General features: G+C 37.6%; 1 protein-coding gene across 2 annotated transcripts in view; it reads right to left on the bottom strand.

Annotated features, from left to right (window-relative positions):
* prex2 (phosphatidylinositol-3,4,5-trisphosphate-dependent Rac exchange factor 2) overlaps positions 1-24,347 on the bottom strand; it is a 512,388-nt gene that overhangs the window by 89,527 nt on the left and 398,514 nt on the right. For both annotated transcript variants that reach the window (XM_039754613.1, XM_039754614.1), the window contains exons 30-34: positions 17,474-17,602; positions 11,372-11,413; positions 10,047-10,264; positions 4,807-4,909; positions 2,194-2,337 (exon numbers count right to left, since the gene is read on the bottom strand). In XM_039754613.1, coding sequence (XP_039610547.1) covers positions 2,194-2,337; positions 4,807-4,909; positions 10,047-10,264; positions 11,372-11,413; positions 17,474-17,602 — 636 coding nt within the window. The remainder of the gene's footprint in view (positions 1-2,193; positions 2,338-4,806; positions 4,910-10,046; positions 10,265-11,371; positions 11,414-17,473; positions 17,603-24,347) is intronic.

The raw sequence follows: 24,347 nt of genomic DNA, 5'->3' as shown, positions 1-24,347 counted from the left end.
CAGGTCCGCCACACCCTCGACCCTCTGCAATTCACATACCAGGAGAAGGTGGAAGCGGAGGATGCCATCATCTACATGCTACACCGATCCCTCTCCCACTTGGACAGAGGCAGTGGTGCTGTAAGAATTATGTTTCTGGACTTCTCTAGTGCCTTTAACACCATCCAACCTCTGCTCCTTAGGGACATTTCCAGAGGGTGGGACTAGGCCTGACCTGACCTGGACCAGATCTTGAACATAGAAAACATAGAGATAAGGAGAGAGAGATGCGCACGAGAGAGAAGAACCATCAGCTCAGTCATGATTACATGACGCTCAGCAGACAAAGTGTATCCATACTACTTGTATTGCAAGACATCGCTCGTTTTATCAAGTCAAAATTAATTAAAAAATTTAGCTCGTCTTGCAAAACACTCGTAAACCAAGTTACTTGCAAACTGAGGTTCCACTTGTATATATTATTTATCAGTGTTATTTGTTAGGAAAATTGATTTTTATGTTGATATTTTTGGGGGTGCGGAACGGATTAACTGGATTTCCATTACAGTGGACCCTCTAGATACGATCACCTCTGTATACAAGAAATTCAAGATAAGAGGAAAGTATGAGCGAAAAATTCGGATCTAAATACGAGCATTGGTCTCGAACAGCCACAAGCCAGGCTGTGGTTATGTGTGACGTGTTTCCCGATCCGCCTCGACTCGGGGATTCACCCAAGCTGACGATGCCAGCCCGTCAGCTCACTCAGTGCTCCTTGTTCTCCCATAGCGTGAGGATCTACGAGTTTGTGCGCTTGTGATTTCATTGTTTCGCTGTAGCAGTTCGCTATATAAGCATATCCAAAAATATTGCGGACATGCAGACGAATAATAGGAGAAGATTGCCCTCAAGAGGAGAGAGAGAGGCGCGCGCGCACGAGCAAGATAAGGAGAGAGAGAGGCGCGCGCGAGCGAGCGAGCAAGAGAGATAAGGAGAGAGAGAGAGAGACTCGTGCGCAAGCGAGAGAGATAAGGAGAAAGAGAGAGACTGGTGCGCGAGCGAGAGAGATAACGAGTGAGTGAGAGAGATAAGGAGAGAGAGAGAGAGAGAGACGCGTGTGTGAGCGAGAGAGATAAGGAGAGAGAGATGTGCAAGAGAGAGAAGAACCATCAGCTCAGTTATGCTCACATGACGCTCAGCAGACAAAGTGTATCCATACTACTTGTATTGCAAGACATCGGTCATTTTATCAAGTCAAAATTAATTAAAAAATTTAGCTTGTCTTGCAAAACACTCGTAAACCAAGTTACTTGCAAACCGAGGTTCCACTTGTATACAATATTTAACAGTGTTATTTGTTAGGAAAATTGATTTTTATTGATTTATTTTTGGGGGTGCAGAACAGATTAACTGGATTTCCATTATTTTCAATGGGGAAGTTTGTTCTAGATACGAGAAATTCGCTATACAAGCTGGAACAAATTAAACTCGTATCTCGAGGTTCCACTGTAATGTCTTCCATTTATCACAGTTCTTTAATTTTTGAATGATGCTGGTCCTATGCCTCTATTTTATTTTATTTTAATATTTTAATATAAATTAAAAACAAGTTTATAATAGGTTTGGGTTTAAATGGTTTCTCTGTATATATATATATATATATATATATATATATATATATATATATATATATATATATATATATATATATATATATATATATATATTATGTTTTAATATACAGTATTTTCATTTTCTGGAATGCTGTACTTAATACTTTTCATTGAATTGTGTTTTCTTTGTTCCAGAGTGATTTTAATAATAATTTTTATTTTAAAACCTGCACACAAGTTGCAGTCCAAATCACATCAAAATTTGTTTAAAAACAGTGAAGGAATGAATTCCTGCCACATTATTGTTCTCCAATAACTTTCCTAATCCTTATAAGTCTTTGTGCCTCTGAGAAGAATGACCAGTCTGGGAGTGATCTAGCGATGCCACTAATGTACTGTACTTGTAAAGCTATGCAATCTTTAAGGGTTCAAGACAAGACCCATTAAGGTATAACATAAAATGATCACGATAAATGGGTTTTCTTCCATATTTGAAGACATACAGCATAACTTATTGAAAAGTTGCAGGACTTTTAGATGGCCCAGAAATTGTGAATTAATAGTTATGATAGGCTCGAATAAAACAGGAAAAATGCCGTACCTTGTGTAAAAAGAACTGGGTAAATTCTGAAGCCCCCTCCATTTTTTAGTCTTTGTGGAAGTTGTTCAAAGTGAAAATTTTCCAGGATAAAATGAACTTTAAGTGCTTGTCGACTTCCTTCAACCTGATAGGTGATTGGCATATCTGTATATAGAAAAATGTTAATTAAAATGTGGTACAGATGTATAAGCATGTCAATTTCAACTTAATGAAATAGAAAACTGTTGCATTCACGGCAATCACATTATGAGTTATAAGGCAAACCCAAATGATTTCAGCATTAATGGTAATGTAACATTCCGCTTAATTTTACTTCCAATGACATAATAAAACCATTTATACTGAAGGCTTATGCATAACACCAGATTCTGGGCAAATCAAAATTTAAATTCTATTAGACCTAAAAGAATCAAATTTACAAATCTGATTATATTTTATGGAGAGCATCTTGGATATCTGTGTCACAGCTCTTCGGCAGTTCAAGTTCCATGTTAGTGGCAGGCAGCAGTTTATTAGTCTTGGCAAGATCAGTTTTAGGTTAGTGCCGCTAACGCAAAAAAATCTCTTGAAGATTGTTACTCAGACATGCACCTATCAAATAATGCCTGTTCAGTCTTGATTGAGGTTGACTGCAAAATAGTATTGACCTATGAATTTTTATCTAGCCTTGCACTGATTTGCAACAGAAATCCCCTGCGTTATTACATACAAGTTCGACAAATTCAAAACAATGGTGCTGACAACCTTGTGCTGCCTACTCATTTTTGCCTGATGGGTGATGGAGTATGAATTTCTGTTCCAGTCAGACTTCAGGCAGTCTTTGTTAAAGTTATTGTATCACCTAACTCTGTCCGTATCTTTAAAAGAAAACATAAGATCCATTTAGTCCATGAAGGCATTTAACTTATGCTATAATTCTTAATATTTATGTCAATATTATGAGGTTACTCCATATCTAGAAGTAGGGGATGCATGGTGGCACAATGGTTACACAGTGTCCCACAGATCCAGTGTTCTAGATTTGAATCCTGTGGCTGATCGATGTCACTGTGGAGTTCACACATTCGTCATAAGTGGGCCTCATGATGGACTGCACTGTGCAGGAATGGTTGCTGCCTAGTGCCCAATACTGCCACCATTGTCCTATTATATTCAGCAGGTTTAAGAGTGCTATGTTATTTAGTTAACTGTGTCTTATTTGTTCATTAACTTCTAACTTGTGTATTTTACTGTAGTTTGTAGCTTTTTTTGTGCTGACCCAAAACTGTTTTAAACCAGTTCTATTATTTTACCTATCTACTATTTTTCTAATGCTAATAATATTAATTTATATCTGGTGCTATTTACTAGAATTTCAATGTTGACTTCTTTGTTCACTTTTCTGTATATGTTAAGAACATTACACATGGCAATGTCACTCGTATTCATATCCATTTTACATTAATTCATCCATTAGCACCTAGGATTGGTTCCTGCCTTGAAGCTGATACTGTAAGATATTTTTTGGTGATTGTAAACCTGGATTAGGTAGATCAAATAACAGATTTTACTGTTTTTGTTATTTCAGTGGACACTGCTGTTTTGTTTCCGTTGCTATGATGCAACACCCTGTAATGAAGAACACCCCCAAAGTCACATCACATGAAGTCACTTGCACGACTTTACTAAGTTAGGGTTGCAAGTCAGCCATTATCCAAAGTTGTGGCTTCATTATTTTGAACTTATCAGCTTTGATTCTTAGACTTCAATTCCTTGGTTATGTGTTGTGTTGGTTGCAACTTTCTGGACTTTGACTAGTATCTAGAGTAAGATTAATCTTCTGATACCTTTTTACTAATTTGCCCTTGTGGCCTGACAATTTATCAACAGCTCTAGGACAACAGGTGTCACATCCAGGTTTGGTTTTTTTGCCTTTTGTGCTGGGATATGCTCTAGCTCCTCACAGTCTGTTTTCTTATGAAATGTTTAACAGATTTTAAACAATAGATAGACAGATGGATATTATGCTTCTCTAAAAGCTCATAAATATAATTTCTTGGAATGTTCATGCTGAATCCATACAGTCTGGTGCCCATTCCAGGTGTTTGTGTCTTATGCTTCCATAACAGGCTAAAGCTCCCTGTAACTCAGCATTGGAATATGCAGAAGAACATGAACAGATTGATAAAACTGAATATAATGGGACTGTATGTACTGTAGGTGACAAGTTCACCTTGGAGTAGACACGGAAAGAATGTTTTGACATCAGAAGGCTGAACCTGTTGTATACTGGAATGTCAGATTGATGATAATCAATTTATTATAACTTGGTGGAAGTTAAGATAGAAAGCCCTATGCAATATTTAAATGGAGTAGTGTGCTGTGATTGTGGGTGTGTGTCTCACTGAAAATGCTAGGTATAATTGTCCACTTTCATGTCTGCAAAAAGCCACAGTTAACCCCTGACAGCCCTTTTAATCAGTACTTACACATACAGGCTTGGCTACTCCGGTTTTGATTTCTGAGGTATGAGCACTCACATACTTTTCAGGATTCAGGGTGCCACACTCAAAAACTTGTTAACACTTGTTGATTAATAATGCAAATATAATGTTTCTAGTTGATTGTACTTACTCGCAACTAGTGGTTCCCCTTCAGACTGCTTGAAGTAAAAAGTCACTTTTTCCAGGTCAATTAAAGCCACCAAAGTATCTTCCAGCATTGCCTGCTCATCTGCCTAAATTACAATGCACATAACACAGTCCTAATTAGCCTCACATTATTAAGCATCTAAAGAGAAGACAAAGTTGGATACATAATCACAGAATATGATCGTACTGCAAGGAAAATAAGTTCCACAATTAGGGAGAAAGAAAGCAACAGCTTTGCTGCATTCAAATCCATCAACCTGAAAGGCAGTGTCTTGTGGAATAAAGATAATCGCCACAGATGAGACTTCGGAGGCAAAATTTATTAAGCCTCCAAGGGGCTAAATATTGCATCGTAGGATAACTACATTACTTTTAAACTGCGTAGGAAAAAAAGCACGACAAATATCAACCAATGTTAAGCCTTCACAGCAAGAAAGGCATAAGGATGTGATTATGGTAGACACAATCTTCAGCATGCATTCTTATTTGCCCTTGATACATTTCTCAATGCACATTCATATAATTAGTCTGTGCTTCATTTGACCTACATAAATATCTGTTTATTTATTTGTTCATTTGTGTAACACCCACTCTCCACATCAAGGGGCTCATTTTCTCTCAACGTTTAAAAACATATCGATTCAGCTCTTCTCGAGTGAATTCAAATATTGACCTTCACATCAATATTCTGCAGCACTGAATGAAAGGTATCCTTGCCTTCTCAATACACTATAATTTATTGGTTATGAAGTATTTCTTACATTTCTTTCTTTCATTCTGTGTGTTCTATTAATCATTTCATACAAAACATTGTCATTGCTAATTGCTACGCATAGCATTATGATATACTGCAGACTATAAAAGGATGATTTCTATGGACTTTGATCAGAAGCTGCAAAAGACATTTATAAACTTCTCAAAAACTGACTTGGATGTAATCTTCCTACAAATATTACAGTCTGTATAGTTACATTAGTTTTTTATTGAGTAATTTGTTGGTCTGCAATCAGATTTTCAAAATACTTTAAGAACTCTTTCAAGTTTGTAAATTGTACAAGTTTCAATCTAGGCTCTCTAAGCCACCAACATAACAGAAGGGGCCTAAAGAAGTGGAATTACTAATTAACTTAAAGAAACACTACCCTGTCTCAAAAGTCTAGGTATTTAACATAATGAATGGAAAGGTCATCAATGATAGTTAATCAAAGAAAATTCCTTAATTTTTATCTTCATAATTTTTCAAATTTTCCAAAAGGAATAAACTCTGAGAATAAAAATTAAAATCAGAGTCAAAAGCCAAAGAATATTCAGTAAGTAATGCCGGAAACTGTAAGTTGTAGATAAAACTTTTGAAGGTTTAGGCAGAAAATTGGTGTGGACAATAGCTGCCTATCAGATATAAAATATGTTGCCTAGTAATTTACATACGACAGGCAAAGCTGATTAAGAAAGAAGTTAAAATGGGTTAAACAAATTGCAAAATAAAGAGAATAAATTTGCTAATCTAAATTGCTAGAGGACTTAATGGTAACCGTCAATGATCATGCCCTTATTCAAATAGTATGAAGACTGTTTGATGTTGGGCTGTCCAATAACTTCTGTGAGTGGGAAATCATGACAGAAATATATCAGGGGATGAGGAGAATGCAATAGTCAGCATCAATGACAGCTCTCAGGTGTTGTCTTTCTACCCACCCCGCTGTGCCTCCTTTCGCTAGCTGCCTTTATACAACTTTGTCTGTCTTCTTACACTGCTAGGCATCAATTACCATGTAGCAGCCACATAATAGCATTGCTGGAAAAATAAAAGGGAAGCCTATACCAGAGACTATGCTCACAAACTGTGTTAATGCCTTTGGCAAAGGTTTCCTTTAAATTGTGGTTTATTAAATGGGCTGCTAACAGGGAGACTAGCACTCATTATAGAAGAAAGTGCAAGTGTGGCCACAAATTAAATTCCCAGGAGGATGGTTTGCAGCCCTGAACCCAAAATTCACTGACTAAACTCACCATGGGCAGCACCTTTGCATACCTGTGGTAGGTCCCAGAAATGCCTTCTATGGACACTTCCCTGATAAAGTGAAGGTTTGGTCACTAAATAAAATTCCCCAGAGGCAAAATATTTGAAACAAACATAGCTTGTGCATGTGAGAAATCAGAGCAAAATTTGGTAGCGATATGTTGTGAATTTGCAATTGGACAAACACACATTCAGATTTACATTTTAAATAGTGGATTTTGTTTTCTTTGTTAATGGCTTTTGGACTTTTTTTAACCTTTCCTTGAATATATGCAACACATTTGGCCACTTTTTCTATCCTACCATATTTGATGACCTCCTGCTTCATTTTTCAAGTAACAGATAATAAAGTAGTTTTACCTTAGCTTCATTACTGACTCTCGCCCTCATGACTCCCATCTCCATGATCACCCATATTTTCTCTAAACAGCAGACATACCATGATGGCACTATTGGCTAGAGTAACAATAGCTGTCAATCGTGGAACTAGAAGGGGAGCTTTTATAATTGTATCAATCTGACTTTGAATAATTGTATAGTGAATCTATACTAATAAAAGGCAAAGCCCTCACTCACTCACTCACTCACTGACTCACTGACTCACTCACTCACTCACTCACTGACTCATCACTAATTCTCCAACTTCCCGTGTGGGTGGAAGGCTGAAATTTGGCAGGTTCATTCCTTACAGCTTCCTTACAAAAGTTGGGCAGGTTTTATATCGAAATCCTACGCGTAATGGTCATAACTGGAAGCAGTTTTTCTCCATTTACTGTAATGGAGATGAGCTTCAACGCCGGGGCGGAGTTTCGTGTGACATCATCACGCCTCACACGTAATCACGCAGTACATAGAAAACCAGGAAGACCTCAAAAAAGCGCTCAAGAAAACATGCATTATATAATTGAGAAGGCAGCGAAACAATAAGAAGTGAGCGAGTGACATATACAACCATATTCATGAGTTCTGCTACTTCGGAAACAAAGCACGATGTAAACCTAAACTTTAAATTAAGTTCATAGACAGGCTGCCGCTGGCGTTTGTAATTTAGTGCCTGCCCATATAAGGCCGTCCGTCAGCGGCAATCCAATAGCAAACTGCCACGGGTAAATATTCACGGGTGAAGGACTGTGCTTATGGAGAGGAAGATGAGATGGTCAGGGTGGTGTTTGACACAAACTCAGCGAAACTGCGAGAGAAAGTTTTAAGTGCCAGGACTAAGGTAACATTAAATAAAGCTATGGACATAGCACGAGATGGCACCAGCACAGCTGGGAACCTTCGATGCAAGTACACCGAGTGGCTCACGTGAACTGACGAGTGCACAGATAAAAAGCAACAGTTCCAAAGAGCGCTGAACAAAACCAATTACACAATTGAAAAGGCAGCAAAAATATGAAGCGCCTGATAAGCATATTCATAAATGCAGCTACTGTGGAAACAAAGCACACAGTGGAAAAAGTCAATGTCCCGCTAAAGGAAGACAGTGTAAAAACCCGTGCATGCAGTGTGTCAGGTCTCAGATAAAGAAGAAGACGAGCTGTTTATTGATGCAGTAAGAAACGAATCGATGAATGAAACCTGTCATCTTTACAACGATTGACAAACACGGAATGTAACTTGAACACAACACATCCTACAAATACGAACCTGATTGAAAGAAATAATGATAATCAAATCCTTGATGACAGCAACACTCAGTAACACTCACAAAACAAATACTGTATATTGACAGTCATGTTACGTTATTTTTAAAATGTTCCCTTTTCTTTTCTACCTTTTTAACACACTACTTCTCGCTGCGATACGCGGGTATATATATATGTATATATATATATCCCGCTCTACATACTCGAATAATGGATACTTTATTCGCCATCAATGATTGTTTTGGTAAAGCCATACTCAGTGTATTCATTAGATGAACGGTAAAAAAGTAAGAGCGAGGGGAGGATGACTCATTGAGGCATGCAGGCTGTAGTCTTGCGTCAACTCTATCTGAATTGCGCGATCACATTTGAAAAATATATCTTTTCAAGTTCTATTTAGTCCATATGTGTCAAACTCAAGGGTCGGGCCACATCCGCCCGGCGGTAATTATATCCGCCCGCGAGATCATTTTATATACTGTATTATTGTTATTAAAGCCCGGTATATGAAGCGCTGGTAACACAATAAACTACAGATCCCATAATGCAGCGCTTCAGCTGCCTTGCCGAACACTTACCACTTACTAGAGTTATTGCGCACTGAGTTTGCACGGCGCGTTGGTGACTTTAAAGAACAAAAAAAGTCCGTCTACATGCGGCTCGAACCTTGTGCATGTTTGGTAGCACATATCTGTGTGAGAAGCTCTTCTCAGTGATAAAGACTAACAAAACAGCACACAGGAGTCGCCTCACTGATGAGCACCTGCAATCCATCCTGAGAATCTCCACAACACAGAACCTCACACCAAACAGAAACGAACTTGTGGCCAAAAAGATGCCAGGCGTCCAGCTCTAAAATGACATATGAGCAAAGACAACTGAATGATTTGATTTGTTATTGCACGTAAGAGCGGAGTCAACGTTTTAACAAACAGCGTATTGCACTGATAACGAAATAGCTGTGTGTGTATATATGTAGATATGTATGTATGTATATATGTGTATATGTATAGATATGTATATATATATATGTTTATGTGTGTGTGTGTAAATATATATATATATATATATATATATATATGACAACAACACTCATCACTCACAACAGTGACAAAACAATTACATTGACAATCAGGTTACGTTATTTTCAAAATGTTTCCTTTTCTTTTCATTGCTTCTTTAACACACTACTTCTCCGCTGCGAAGCGCGGGTATTTTGCTAGTAGCTTATAAAGCTCAATTATCTTTTATAATTTGGGAAAAACAATGATTGCCACTTTTGACCAATTACCATTTTTATGAATATGTTCTGATTTTTTAGGTATAAATTTGGTTTCATAGCAGGTTTTATATACAAATAAAGAAACCCCATGGGGAGGAAATGCAAAGTCCACACAGCCATTGGCCTTACCAAAATCTAGCCTCAGATTTTGCCACCCTACTCAAAAAATTTAAATGCAATTCTCTAGAATCAGAAATTGTGTTTAAAACAAATATTAATTGGCAGATATTAAAGTTCAAGGTCAATTTTGATTGAAAATGAACATGACTTACCATACTGGGTGAAAGTAGTGACTGAAAGTGGAGAAGAAGGCCTGCGTTTGCTATCTGTTCTAGCCACCTCCTGTTGGCCTCTTGGGTCTCACTTTCTTCCTCTTTGATTACACTGCTTGTGTGATTCAAGACTGCAAGCAGATGTTCTGAGAAAGTGCAGACAGTGGCGACGAGACTCTGACAGAAAACCATGTCCCTCCTGAGCTGAATCTCTGAGTCTTGCAATATAAACAGAAGAATTATTCCTCATCTCAGTGATCATTTTTCACTAGAGAATCAATAATGATCAGATACTCAGGACTGGCTCAGGTTATTGCTAGTTGTTAATTAAGACACAAGGGCATCATGGTAAAGGAGGCAGCAAAAGGCATCTTGTTCAAGAGAAACATTCCCCACACCTGTATTTGACACAGCCTTTGTTTGCCACATCTCTATTATGTTTTCTTTCATAGCAGGGTGCTAAAAGATTCTCTTATATTTTTGTTTTACTATAGCATTTCTATAGATGTGCTGCTGACTTTTGTATTCAGTCAGTAATGAACTACTAAGATAAAGAAATCTGTACAGTCATCAATAAAGAAAAAACAGCACTCTGTTTTTGCTTAATACTTACTGCCTGGTATTTTAATTATGCAGAACCACACACCATATTTTTCAGACCACGATAGGTCAGCTGCTGACTCTGAGCATGGCAAATCTGTGAAATCCATTAGTCCCAGTTTCCACCCAACACCCCCCAGGTAGAGCCCTCATCTTTCAACTCTTCCTCCCTTATTTTTTTCCCCCCTTCCTTAAACCTTTGATTTATCTTCGAGCAGCAAACCACAGTACAGCATGTAAAGACAGTCTCTCACAGATCTGCTCCTCTGAAATTCAATCCACACATCACAGACATGTGTGTGATCTCAAAAGTTTGTTTTTTTTTTGTGCAAGAATGAAATCCACCATGTTGCCAAATATCTTTAATCTTACAGTTAGAGAATATGTGCAAAAATTGCTACTAAAATAGTGACTTTTGTAGCATCTAGCCAGTAAATAGATTTTAACGTATTTTATTTTTTAGTAGCACTTGTTAATTGCATGAAAGCACTGGTTGTGGGCAGTGTACGAATATTTTGCTGTGATGCTTCAGCATTTCATAGTGTACTGACGGACCAATAAGAAGGCAGTGGAGATACAAAAATCATTTCAGGAATGTGGCAAGGTATAACAAATCTGTTGCTTTCTATTAGCCAACATGCAGAAGAAAAAGAAATGGACTATCTGGTAATGGTTGATGACCATTAAAAAAAAAACAAAAAAAAAAAAAAACAAACTTGACCAACCTGTGTATTCAAGGAGAGCCAGCAGAATCCTTGTCTTCACCTCTGCAAATACAAAATTAGAGAGCCTCTTTCAAAATCTTAGAGTGCTTATTGCAACTAAAGTATTTCTATGCCTAGACCAAAGAGGTTTTAACATAAAAGTCTGGAAGCCAAAGCAGCAGAGGAAACGGCACTTGTAAGTGTGGAAGAATCCCCTAGAGGCCATGTCCCTTTTCAGAGATGAATTACTGTAGTATCAGAGCCCAGGCTTGAACTTCTCAGCGTCTTTCAGTCTGCAGCTCAGTCACGCTCTAGAAAGTGACAAATGGGAACTGCAGCAGTGTCAGCCTGCATTAAGCCCTGGAGTTCAGCTCTTAAAAAAATGACAAATGTTGCCTTTTGGTTCAACTAAGAATGCTTAGTTTCCAGTTTTGTTCTTGGAGGAAACACCATAACACTACAGCCATTTCAACTGGCATATTTAAAGCTGTGGCAGAGAATTTAATTTATACATGGACCCTGACAGCCATTGAGTTGTCAACATATCACTTTCCCTAACCTCTTATTGACTCCATGGAGATTGTACAGTACATGGATCACCCGTCAAACTAAAGAGGCACAGAGAGAAATCCATTAAAGTCTGCTTAGCCTGACCTGATCATGGATTATAGTGAGCCAAAGAATGGAAGTCAGAGTCTTTCTCTGAAATGTGAAGGAGTGTCATCTAGACTCAAATGTCTGTTTTGTACAGAACATATTTTCAAAGTAATCCCCTCTCCCCAGATAGACTCATGGTATGAGTGTCCTGGAGTGAAATGCTCTGCCTGTTCATTGTTAGTGTTCAGTGTGCTCACTTTACACAAGCCTTAATGGAATTTCCTCTGCATACTATGGCTTCCCATCTCCCCAAAGACATGCTAGTGAGGTTCATTAACAATTTCAAATTTGCCCTCAATGAGAGGGTGCATGCATTAATGAGCCATGCAATGGATTAGTGGCCTTCCCAGGGCTGTTTCATGGCTTTAGCCTAGTGTTGCCAGATAACCCTAAACTGGACTGAATGAATTTCAAAAAGTTTATGTTACTTTTACAAAGCAGGAAATATTGTAGAGCACAATGTCAAATGGAACTAATAATTAGTTGGTTTGTTACTGAGTAATAAAGGTAAAATGAACGAATGCTACAGCTGCCTTCCCATTAAAGTGAATGGGTGATTTAAGAAGCAAGGCTCAGGTTTCATCTTTTTTAGAGACATTTAATATAGATGATAAAAGCAGCAAATATTTTGTACAAAACCATGTTTCAAAATCACATTTTTACTGTATCAATAAATTAAACGGTCAAATCCAGCTAGTAAGGTAGCAGCAGAATTTAAATCAACCATCAACCCTTCCATTTCCCAGGCAGCTAGTCTGGATGGGGCCCATATAAGCAAAACATAGGCCACCTTGAGATGGCGCAACCCTTATTTTCTCAATTGGTGCTCATGCGGGTTACAAAAAATATATAAAATGTATTTACTTGGGCCAGCCCATGTGAGGATAATATAGCAACCCATATTAATATTCTCATATGGCTGGCCCATATGCATATCATATGTAGAAAATGTGGGTCTCCCCATATGCATATCATACACTGATCAGCCACAACATTAAAACCAGTAACAGGTGAAGTATAACATTAGTTATCTCATTACAATGGTACCTGTCAAGAATGGGATATTTTAGGGGGTTAACAGAACAGTCAGTTCTTGAAGGTGATGTGTTGGAAGCAAGAAAAAAGCATAAGGTCCTAAGTGACTTTGACGAGGGCAAAATTGTGACAACTCAGTAAGAGCACTGATGTGAATGGGGAGCAAAGGCTAGCCCATCTGGTCCAATTCCACAGAACAAATTGCTGAAAAAATTAATACTGGCCCTGAAAGAAAGATGTCAGAACATCCAATGCAGCTCATCTTCCTACGCATGGGACCATAGCTACAGACTATTTACAGTGCCCATGCTGACCCATGTTCACTCACATGAGTATCAGAATTGGACCATGGAGCAATGGAAGAAGGTGGCCTGGTCTGATGAATCATGGTTTTCTTTTACATCATGTGAACGGCCAGGTGGGTGATAACTTGGGAGAAGAAGGCAGTGTTATGCCCTGGGCAATGTTCTGCTTGGAAATCCGGAGCCCTGGCATTCATGTTGGGTCATAGAGTTGGAACACTCTTCTGTTTCAGGGGATGACACCACTTGTACTGGATATGTTTCATTCAATTGTGTGACTGCTGCGCAATAAATGGATGAACTTTGATTATTTATAAGCTTAAAGACTGACTACTCACTTGCATCAGTGTTTTGCTATACCAAGACTTGGCTGGCTGATTTAATCCACGTCAATCCTGCCAGCTTTCCTGGATACAACATGTTCAGAGTCGATAAAAATTATGATCTATGCAGCAAATGTAAAGGTGGCAGAGTATGCTTCTATATTATCAATTCATGGTTATAATCCATTTTATGTGTAGAGAGAATTTACATCTGATCTTTAAACTTCACCTTCCAATCTAAATTATGTTTATTTTATAAAGATATACTTGATATATTACTGGGAAGAAACGCAATTCTACATTGTCATTTTGTTTTATAAAATTGTGTTTTGTGTAATATATTTTTCACAACTGATGTATATAATGTTGTAATGGTGTCATGCTTTGTTACATGTACCATTAATTGTATTTACCTTGTTATTTGTATGAAAATAACAGGGTTTCCACAGGAAGCTTTGTAACTTTCACTTGTCTTTCATCAACAATAAATCAATAGTTCTTACTACAAGTTCACACCAAAAGTATACATTTGCAAAAATATCAAGTTCCAAAGAAATCTGTAGGTGGGCAATACAGAATGATCACATTGCAGTACTTGCCTTTCGCATAAAACCTTATGTCATATAAAGCTATTTTTATCTATCTAACTGAATTAGTATGAATGTTCTCTAACTGTTCAGGTTCTCTTCAACCATCCATCAATGTGATGCTACACTTAAATGGAGACATTAGATGGCCAAGGTGTGGCTTGGGTGTTTTTGTCTGTATTTTGCAGCAGACTGATTTTCTGCCAAGAGCAAAATTTATCTTAGTACCAATTTTATTGTGAAATAAAAGTCAAAGTAACTGGGATCTTGCAGAAAAAGGAAAGACTGAATAATACAGTAAAATTATAATAGATGTGAGATGATGATATTGCTAAGTTACTATTTAACACTCAATGCTTACATACTGTACAGTAATTGACTCCATGAAATTATTCCATTTTTTAAAAATGATCACAGTTTCAGGATATTAGGAAGCAAACTATGCCAAGATATGAGGATGTGGCTGATTCTTAGGGCATCACAGTGGATAGATCTACAAACACATAGTGCCATGGATCCGAGTCTACGGGTCCATGGACTTAGGTTGATTTTTGGAGTGTGGTGTTTGCTTTTTTCCTCATCACAAACGTTCAGGTGTTAATTTAAATTTACCCTTAATAATTTCTATCTGAGGCTCCATGTTCTTGTTGAAGAACTATTAAACTAAGAGCTTTGATTCACTGTAATCTGTTTCAAAATGTTAAAAATTTCAGTCATGTCACTTCCAAATCCCCACTCTCCTAAACTGAATAAGTTTTATTCCTTCAATATTTTCTAATGGTCTAAAAGTCGTGGTATCAGTCTAGTTACACTTCTCCTTCTGGTGCTACAATGTGCACTTTTCTACCCAGGAGGTAAAAACTGTATACAGTACTACAGGTATCAATCACCTTTTACTTTGGGTTTTCCTCCTGCCCACCCTAAAACCATTTTAACCTTCAATCTGTATTCACTTAATCCATTTGTGCATGTTCAGGCAATTATTGTCATTTGTTTAAAATATAAGAAAATCCATTATAATTTTCTAATGGCAAATGTACCCAAACATCCATACAACTTCAACTGGAAGTAGCCTAGTTAAACTGATAATTCAGTTAGACACCAGTATATCACCATTGGCCATTACTAAAACATCAAAATGAAAGTCTGAACCAAGACTGGCCACATGTCAGCCATCCAGGACATTCAGTTAACTCTTTATGAAGAACGTTTTAGGTGTCAGTAATACATAAGTGGTCTTCCATCCCATAGCTTCTGGAGGGGATCTCACATTAGACTTGTCTTTTTTCCTGAACATCGTCTCATATACACTTGGAGAGTGAATAAATATTTTTCAATGCATAAAAAACAAAAGGATAAGTTGGGGATTTTCAAAGTCAGTTACTTTTTCACAATCATAGTATATAATAATTAGTGATGAGCATACTCCATGATGTTCACTTTGCTAGGAAAACTTCTGTCAACTATACTGGAGCGATTATTGTGGCCAAAAAGGTAACCTGACCTGTGCAGTCAAGCATGCAGTCAGAAACATGCAATCATATATTTTGTCAAAACAAAACGGAAATGCCCAAATCAAGTCAAAAGTCGGAAAAAATACGTAGGTCTTTTTAAAGGCAGAAAATTCAAAGTAGTGTTTCATAACTGAAGCTGCTGGCTCGTTCTACTTTTTGAAGTCACGCTGAAGGCTCTCCAAACTGTTTGTGCCGATGCTTTGCACTTTGTCTTCTATCAAAATGTCTTGCAAATAGTAATGAATTTTTCGTTATTTCTATTATTTCATACAGTATCCTGTATTGGGGGACATCAGGCTCATTTAAGGTTTTTTTTTTTTATCTGCACGCTGGTGATAACTATCAGAGATGACTTTTTTGCTGTTTTGCCTTCTTAAAACAACAAGGATATATGCTGTTTTGTGTGCAATCTTAAGATGCAGATCAATGCTTGATAACATTTGTGCTTTTAAAAAGTGATGCGTTTGTTAAGTTTTAAGGCTTTTTAATTGGCCTATGGACCTGTGTATCTATTAGTCCCAATATGAGCTGCAAGAACACAGAAGGAATTTTGAAAACTTACAAATAAAACTTTGGAACACAATTTTATGTGGCGAATTAATACGAGGTGAGACACAAAAATAACCGGATTGGTAAAAAAATATATATATATACATATATTTATTGATGAATTACAGCATTCTAAACATTGTCACCTTCTGCATACTCCCCATCCCGATCTCTACACCATATCTTCCATTGATTGAAATAGTGCTGGAAGTTCTCTTGCTTAAGGCTCTTCAACAGGCTTGCCGTTTCTGTCTTCACTTTATCCATTGAAGAAAAATGTGTTCCCTTCAAGTCACTTTTGATTTTCAGGAACAAGTAAAAATCACAGGGAGGTAAATCAGGTGAATAGGGAGGATGATTGAGGAGAGGAATGTTTTGTCAGTCAAAAACTGTTTAAAGAAAAAGCACTGTGTGCAGGAGTGTTGTCTTGGCTTGTCTCGCTGTTCGCTTTTTTCACCCAACATTGTTGCGGCAACTTGTGCAGCGATTAATGCGTAAATACTGACTGGGCTATTCACAGGATATACCTAGCCAGTCCGCGGTTTGATAGAGTGTGTATGAGAGGATATAGTTCTATGATTCACGTCCAGCCGACCTCCAGACAGTTTTTCAGGAAAGCCCCAAGCCCAGTCTGGTTATTTTTGTGTCACACCTCGTATATAACCATGATTGTAAAATGAAAAAGAAAAAAAAACAAACTTGCTTGCTTCAAAGCTTTAATGGCTCTTCACTTTATTTATTGTTTATTGGTTAACATTTTTAACTCTAAACGATAAATTCTTATTTATTGTGTTACCATTGAGGGGTCAAGAGATCATTTTCTTTAAAATGTTAGCCTTGGTGCATGTGCTATGACAATCCATCTAAAACATTAAGCACTTATTAATCCAAAACTAGTCAAGTGCAGTCTGCCACAAAGAACAAGTCAGTCTGGCAGGAACATGTTAAAAACCAGAAATGTTTAATCTTCCAAGACTCCAAAGGCTCCAAAATAAAACTATGGATATTTAACCATCTTCTCTTGTTTATGAATAAATGTTACACATGACAACAGAAAGGAAGATACCACATGAAAGAAACTATCAGAACAAACATGCATGGATGTATTCCTGCTTTTATAAAAAAAAGTCGCACCAGGCATTCTAGAATCACTGACCTTCGGCAAACTTGGCAAGTGTTTGTGTTAGATTCTGCACACTGCTGGGGAGATTCCATGGGTCCTGCTTGATGTGAAGGCGTAGCTTCTTGGTGCAGTTTACCTTTGGCTCCATTTCCTGCTGGAACTCTAAACAAAACACATTTTCAGCATCATCAATTAAGGAACAACTAATTGTAGTGGTTCGCTTAAAAAATATGTTATTTCAAATTTGGATTGCTTTTAAAAATGTAAAAAAGTAAAATTCATCAAAATGAAAACTTTATGATCAAATTTTAAATCCTTACTGCAGATTTATTAGCTGTCATAAAAAAGAAAACTCATTAATACAATTCTATAGACCTTTGGAACAGATATAGGATAAACAGTTTATTTTATATATTTGGCTCTTTAAATAGAATATGTGCTCAATGTTTAGCAGTATGAAACATTAGAAAGCAACACTGTATAGACATTTTATTTTATAGAACAATATGAATATCACCCCCAAAGTACCACGTCCCAATTCAAAAAAATCCAGTTTAATCTTCTCATTGAAGACAGCCTCAGAATATTAAAATTACTATACTATAACCAGAAGGAGGTGCCACTGAGCCCCAAATCCCAGACTCACTTACACTATACACAGTAATGGGTTCCATTATAGTCCTTTTTATTGCACACAGTACATTAATTTACAGAAAGCTACAATTAAAGTACCACCAGCACAGATGTTTCAACATCTTTCCCTCTCCTTCCAGTGAGCTTTGTCTTCTGCCTCCCGATGCTGAGTTCCTGGTTAGGGCAGAGTAGCTCCTTTTAAACCGGACTAGGGAGTGCTTCCATTGCCAAGGTATAGCCCATTGGAAGCACTTCCGGGTCAAGAAAAGTTTGCAAAAGTGGGGACCATTAGCCCTAGTAGCACCCCTTAGCGGTACCCACAGAACCCAAAAGGGCTGAATCACAGCATTACAGTTCCCAGCATACCCTGCAGATGTCTGTGTGGGTGCTGAAGCCCAGGGATGCTGGCATCTAACATATTGGGGAGCAGACAGTCCACGCTGATTGCCTCTCCACTACACTGGCCTCCTGGTCAGGTAGGTATCTTTGGTCCACCCCAGCCAGGACCCCCATAAACACAGTCCCACAAGGGTATCTCCTGCTTGCCACCTAGCCAAAGCAGGACATTCCTTACCTTTCTTTTTAGAAGAATCTAAACAAGAACCGGACATTCACTCCAACAAAGTTTGCCAGTCCTATCCACTTAATTCTTGTAAAAATCATCAAGTCAACTTTTGAATGTCCCTAAAGTCTTACTGTCTACAACACTACTTGGTGTTTTATTCCAAATGTCTGTGGTTCTCTGTGCAAAGAAAAACTTCCTAATGTTTGTGCAAAATTTACTCCTAACAAGTTTCCAACTGTGTCCCTGTGTTCTTGATAAACTCACTTTAAAATAACAGTCTCGATCCACTGTACTAATTCCCTTCATAAATTTAAACACTTTAATCATGTCTTAACCTTCTTTTGCTTAACTAAACCTCTTCTTGTACCTCTAATGTGAACCTTGCCCTATCCCAATCAGGATGCTTGCCCATGTGTGGCATCCATCACACTAATTAATAATAATAAATTATATTTACAGAGTGCTTTTCTTTCTGTTAATTGGCTCTTTATACATAGTTAGGACTGCATCACTGTCTCAGTTCTTAAACATTACCATTGGCCATTTTAGTTTTGATTTTACAGAGTAGATATTTTTGAGATTTTGCTCCGATTTCAAAAATGTCTTTGTGTGTGTCTCGTGTTTCCTGTTTTTAAAACAATGCATTAACTCAGCTATTTTTTCGATTATGTATCCATGATTGAGTATGTTAAATTAACATAGAAAACCAGATGCAGAATTATGACTTCTTCGTTATTTGATAAGAGAAGAAAGCATTTAAAAGTTGTGATGTCTGGAGGAACTTTATACTGCCTACAACAGCAAAGTCGAGAGAGAAAAAAGGAGACTTGTGTTTGCTAGCATCTGGCAGATTAGACCTTTTGGAATGAAGCCTAGCAGTTCGTAGAAGGTATCTCTAAAGGGGTCCAACCTGTAGATTCAGATTCTAACTGAAGGGAAACTATTCATTTGAGAAAACATGTTCATTATTCTTGAACCTCTATAGCAAACTCAGAAAATGGAATAAAGATTTTTGATGTTTACAACCTGTATCTAGCTCTGTTTTCCTACCTTGTATGTATACACTTAACAACTTTATTTTTATACTGCATACAAATGTCATTCTGAGTATATTTATGGCAGCACAGTATTGCAGTAGTTAGTGCTGCCACTTCTTGTGTCCCGCATGCACAGTTCAGCTTCCGCACCTAGACGTTGTTCTTTTGGAGTTTGCATGTTTTCTTTGCAACTATTGGGATGTTCCTCTGAGTTTTCCTCCCATATTCTCAAAAGTATGTAGCTTAAGTTAACTGCTAAGATTGAGTTTGTTTTTGTTATGTTACAGCCTTATTCCAAAATGGATTCAATTCATTTTTTTCCTCAGAATTCTACACACAACACCCCATAATGCCAACGTGAAAAAAGTTTACTTGAGGTTTTTGCAAATTTATTAAAAATAAAAAAACATAAATCACATGTACATAAGTATTCACAGCCTTTGCTCAATACTTTGTCGATGCACCTTTGGCAGCAATTACAGCCTCAAGTCTTTTTGAATATGATGCCACAAGCTTGGCACACCTATCCTTGGCCAGTTTCGCCCATTCCTCTTTGCAGCACCTCTCAAGCTCCATCAGGTTGGATGGGAAGCATTGGTGCACAGCCATTTTAAGATCTCTCCAGAGATGTTCAATCGGATTCAAGTCTGGGCTCTGGCTGGGCCACTCAAGGACATTCACAGAGTTGTCCTGAAGCCACTCCTTTGATATCTTGGCTGTGTGCTTAGGGTCGTTGTCCTGCTGAAAGATGAACCATCGCCCCAGTCTGAGGTCAAGAGCGCTCTGGATCAGGTTTTCATCCAGGATGTCTGTACATTGCTGCAGTCATCTTTCCCTTTATCCTGACTAGTCTCCCAGTTCCTGCCGCTGAAAAACATCCCCACAGCATGATGCTGCCACCACCATGCTTCACTGTAGGGATGGTAATGGCCTGGTGATGAGCGGTGCCTGGTTTCCTCCAAACGTGATGCCTGGCATTCACACCAAAGAGTTCAATCTTTGTCTCATCAGACCAGAGAATTTTGTTTCTCATGGTCTGAGAGTCCTTCAGGTGCCCTTTGTCAAACTCCAGGTGGGTTGCCATGTGCCTTTTACTAAGGAGTGGCTTCCGTCTGGCCACTCTACCATACAGGCCTGATTGGTGGATTGCTGCAGAGATGGTTGTCCTTCTAGAAGGTTCTCCTCTCTCCACAGAGGACCTCTGGAGGTCTGACAGAGTGACCATCGGGTTCTTGGTCACCTCCCTGACTAAGGCACTTCTCCCCCCAATCGCCAGTTTAGATGGCCGGCCAGCTCTAGGAAGAGTCCTGGTGTATACTTATGTACATGTGCTTTCTCAATTTTTTTATTTTTAATAAATTTGCAAAAACCTCAAGTAAACTTTTTTCACGTTGTCATTATGTGGTGTTGTGTGTACAATTCTGAGGAAAAAAATGAATTGAATCCATTTTGGAATAAGGCTGTAACATCACAAAATGTGGAAAAAGTGATGCGCTGTGAATACTTTCCGGATGCACTGTAAGTGGGTTTATTTTCTACCTTGCTGTCAGGATTGATGCGTTACCCTGAATTTGATTAAGCAGGCTTGACAATGATGATGATGATCAAACAACAACATAGTCTTATTTAAAAAAAGCTTGAATCACAATGTACCTGATAAAAAACTTGAAATGTGAAATATAATGAGAATTTTGATAGGATTTCCCAATAGCAAATACTATGATGCTCAGTCTAACAATTCTCTTAATAGCAAAAAATGTGCTTTTAATGTTGCTACAGGATAGAATGACTACCACTGATTTTAATATACAGAAAGGTAGTTTAATTTTTGTTAGACCTTTTCATGTACGGACATAAAAACTTTTTCTTTTAAATAAATTATATATCAATTTCACCTTGCTAAATAATAAGTATATTCATTTGAAATTAATTACAAGAACGAACATAACATTTCTGAAAAAAGAACAGCTGCAGAGCTAATGATTTGACTTTTCTATTGTGATTATTCAAAAAGGAATGAGAGGGGGTGGGGGGGGGAGAGGGAGAAAATAATGAAGGGAGAGATTACAAGAGCTAATCAATGGTAGAAATTCTACCAAAGGTAATTTTAAATAATGTTATCTTTTATTTATTAACTGATTATGAAGTAACTGGTATTCACTGTTTAAATATAGTGCAATAATATGGAAACATTTCTTTCCTCAGATTCAAATATAAGTTCAGAAAAACTGCAACACCTGAAAAATAAAAAACAAATGTTACTGTCCAATGATTTTTATTATTCAAATGACAGAATCAGTGGAACATGTGGTGAAATATAAATTAAATACTATATGGGGGGAAAACTATTTGTGGGGACTGTGAAACTAAAATACAAATGTGGAGGTAAATCATACTAATGGATGTAAAAATTCTGCACAGTGTCAAGCACTTCAACGTGTTCTTTTTTGTCCTCTGCTTAATTTAGCAATTCTTTCATTTTTATAGTACTAAGAAGCTATAATAAATAGTATTTAAGAGCATATTACATACACAGAACACTACAATTAACAGAGTAACACATTGTTATGGGCAGATTAACTGACCCATCAGTGAGATTGGAAACTATAATCTTGTGTTTCAGGTCTTGCTTCTTATTTGCTACAGCACACTGCTTACACTGCATAATTAGGCCTCTTATATTTAAATGTTTCTTTCCCTTACCACATGCTCCCCCCAGCAACTTATAATGACAAGTGCAAATCAAATAGTAAAAATGCGTAACATAGGTACAGGCTAAAGGCTCTGAATTATCTGGATGCTGACTGAAGTCAACAAACAATCTTAATCTATTCTGAGAGGCCTGCATGCTCAGCAAAATGCTTCTGACATTTTACTTAGTTATAAGGCCTATTCATCTCCATTCACTGCATTGCTATTTTCATTTTTAAAAGGATTCCTCAGACTTCAAAATTTTTCATTTTGCAGATTCTTAGCTTCTAAACTTGTCTTGCTCAGGCATAAACATGTTCTTTGGCAGGGATGCCTTCATTTGCAGGACATTCACTGGGTAGTAAGAGAGCACCCAGGTCATTTAGTTTACTTCGCACTGTTAAAATCAGACAGGTATCTAAACAAGCTAAAAGAAACTTTTACATCTCGTATTGGCTAACAAAAAGTGGAGAAAATAAACAGGGGGTAATATCCAATTTAAACAAACCCAAATTTCAAAATAGATACACAGACCTAGCATTTTTTGAATGAAGAAGGATTTACATCCTGAATTTTTAACTCTAAAGTAGTGTTATAAAAATTTCATTAAAATACATGGAAGTAATGGTATTTACAAATAAAGAAAACTTCTGACCGCATAGACACTGCAGAGCAGCATGCAGCCATCTGTCATGATTTGGAGTCAGAGGAGAGGTTAGGAGCATGTGCTGTTACAGCGCTTTGCTTCACCCACCACATGACAAACCACTTCAGGATCCCAGATTAGGACCTGAGTGCAGCCATGCAACAGGTGACACCTCAGCAGTAGAACAGTATGAAGTTTTTTATGGTGGCTGGAGTGCAAATTCTGCCACCAACACCCAGGTTTTTCCCTGCTGGTTGGAGAGCCTACATGCAGGGCTGGATGCAGATTAACGTCATACCCAGGATGGAGATTTGGAGTCAGGACCATAGTGAAAAAGCATGTGGGGCCTTCAAATTCACCACCAGAACAAGCCAAGTTCTTCACTGGCCTGTCCAAGCTAGCCTCACCCTAACCAGGACCAGAAACAGAGAAAGTGCCTTTTAAAGTGCAAAATACCTTTAACAGTTCTGAAATATCTTTGATGTCTCTCAAAAGAAAGGAAGCAATAAAAAAATTGGCTTTAACAGACAAGCCAAACCAAAGAATATTTCTAAATGCGGGATTATTCACAAAAAACAGAAGTAACCAAATAGTGAAAAGGGAGCTGCCTAAAATGCAATCCCCAGAACACAACCCATAAGCCAATGCAGAAGCCCCAGAAAATCCAGCAAAAAATACAATACTTACAAAGAACCCCTTTACAACTACCATGCACCACCTCTGAGCTCACTTTTCCTAAGCTTAAATATTCAGAGGAGTGGCGATGTCAAAGTGGCAACCACAGAACACAGAAAAATACATAACAAATAAACAGAACACAGAATTAACATAAAATACATAACTAAAATAAACATGTGGGAAACACTTCAAAATAAACCAAGACAACATAAAAAGGGAGCACACCCTGGCTGACACAGTTCAGTTAAGGTACGGACTTCCTGAAGTAGGAGCGCACTACTTCTTTTGAACAATGGCCAGTTTCTTCTTTTGCATGTACTGCATATTTAGCAGGTTCTGTTCTAATTTATGCATTTAAATATGAAAAATGCATCTGCTCTGAACTGTGAAATAGCTGAATCTACAATTTATTTTGAGTATGTATATTAAAAACATTTTGTAATTACAATGCTGTAAGCCTGTGCTCAATAAAGATAACTATACAAAAAAAAAATTTGAACTGAAATCAACATAGTTTATTAGGCGCTGTCAGTTGTGTATACCATATAATGTATTAATCGACTTCTGTTTGGTTGCTGCACACAGACCTTTCACTCTGGGGAATTCAGGAAATGATTGCTGTGGGAACACATGACTTGATGCTTTTGCTCTGAAATG

The sequence above is a fragment of the Polypterus senegalus genome, chromosome 5, assembly GCF_016835505.1.
Source record: "Polypterus senegalus isolate Bchr_013 chromosome 5, ASM1683550v1, whole genome shotgun sequence".
Lineage (NCBI taxonomy): Eukaryota > Metazoa > Chordata > Cladistia > Polypteriformes > Polypteridae > Polypterus > Polypterus senegalus.
The sequence above is the reverse complement of the archived record's forward strand: the minus strand, read 5'-3'. Positions and strand labels throughout refer to the sequence as shown.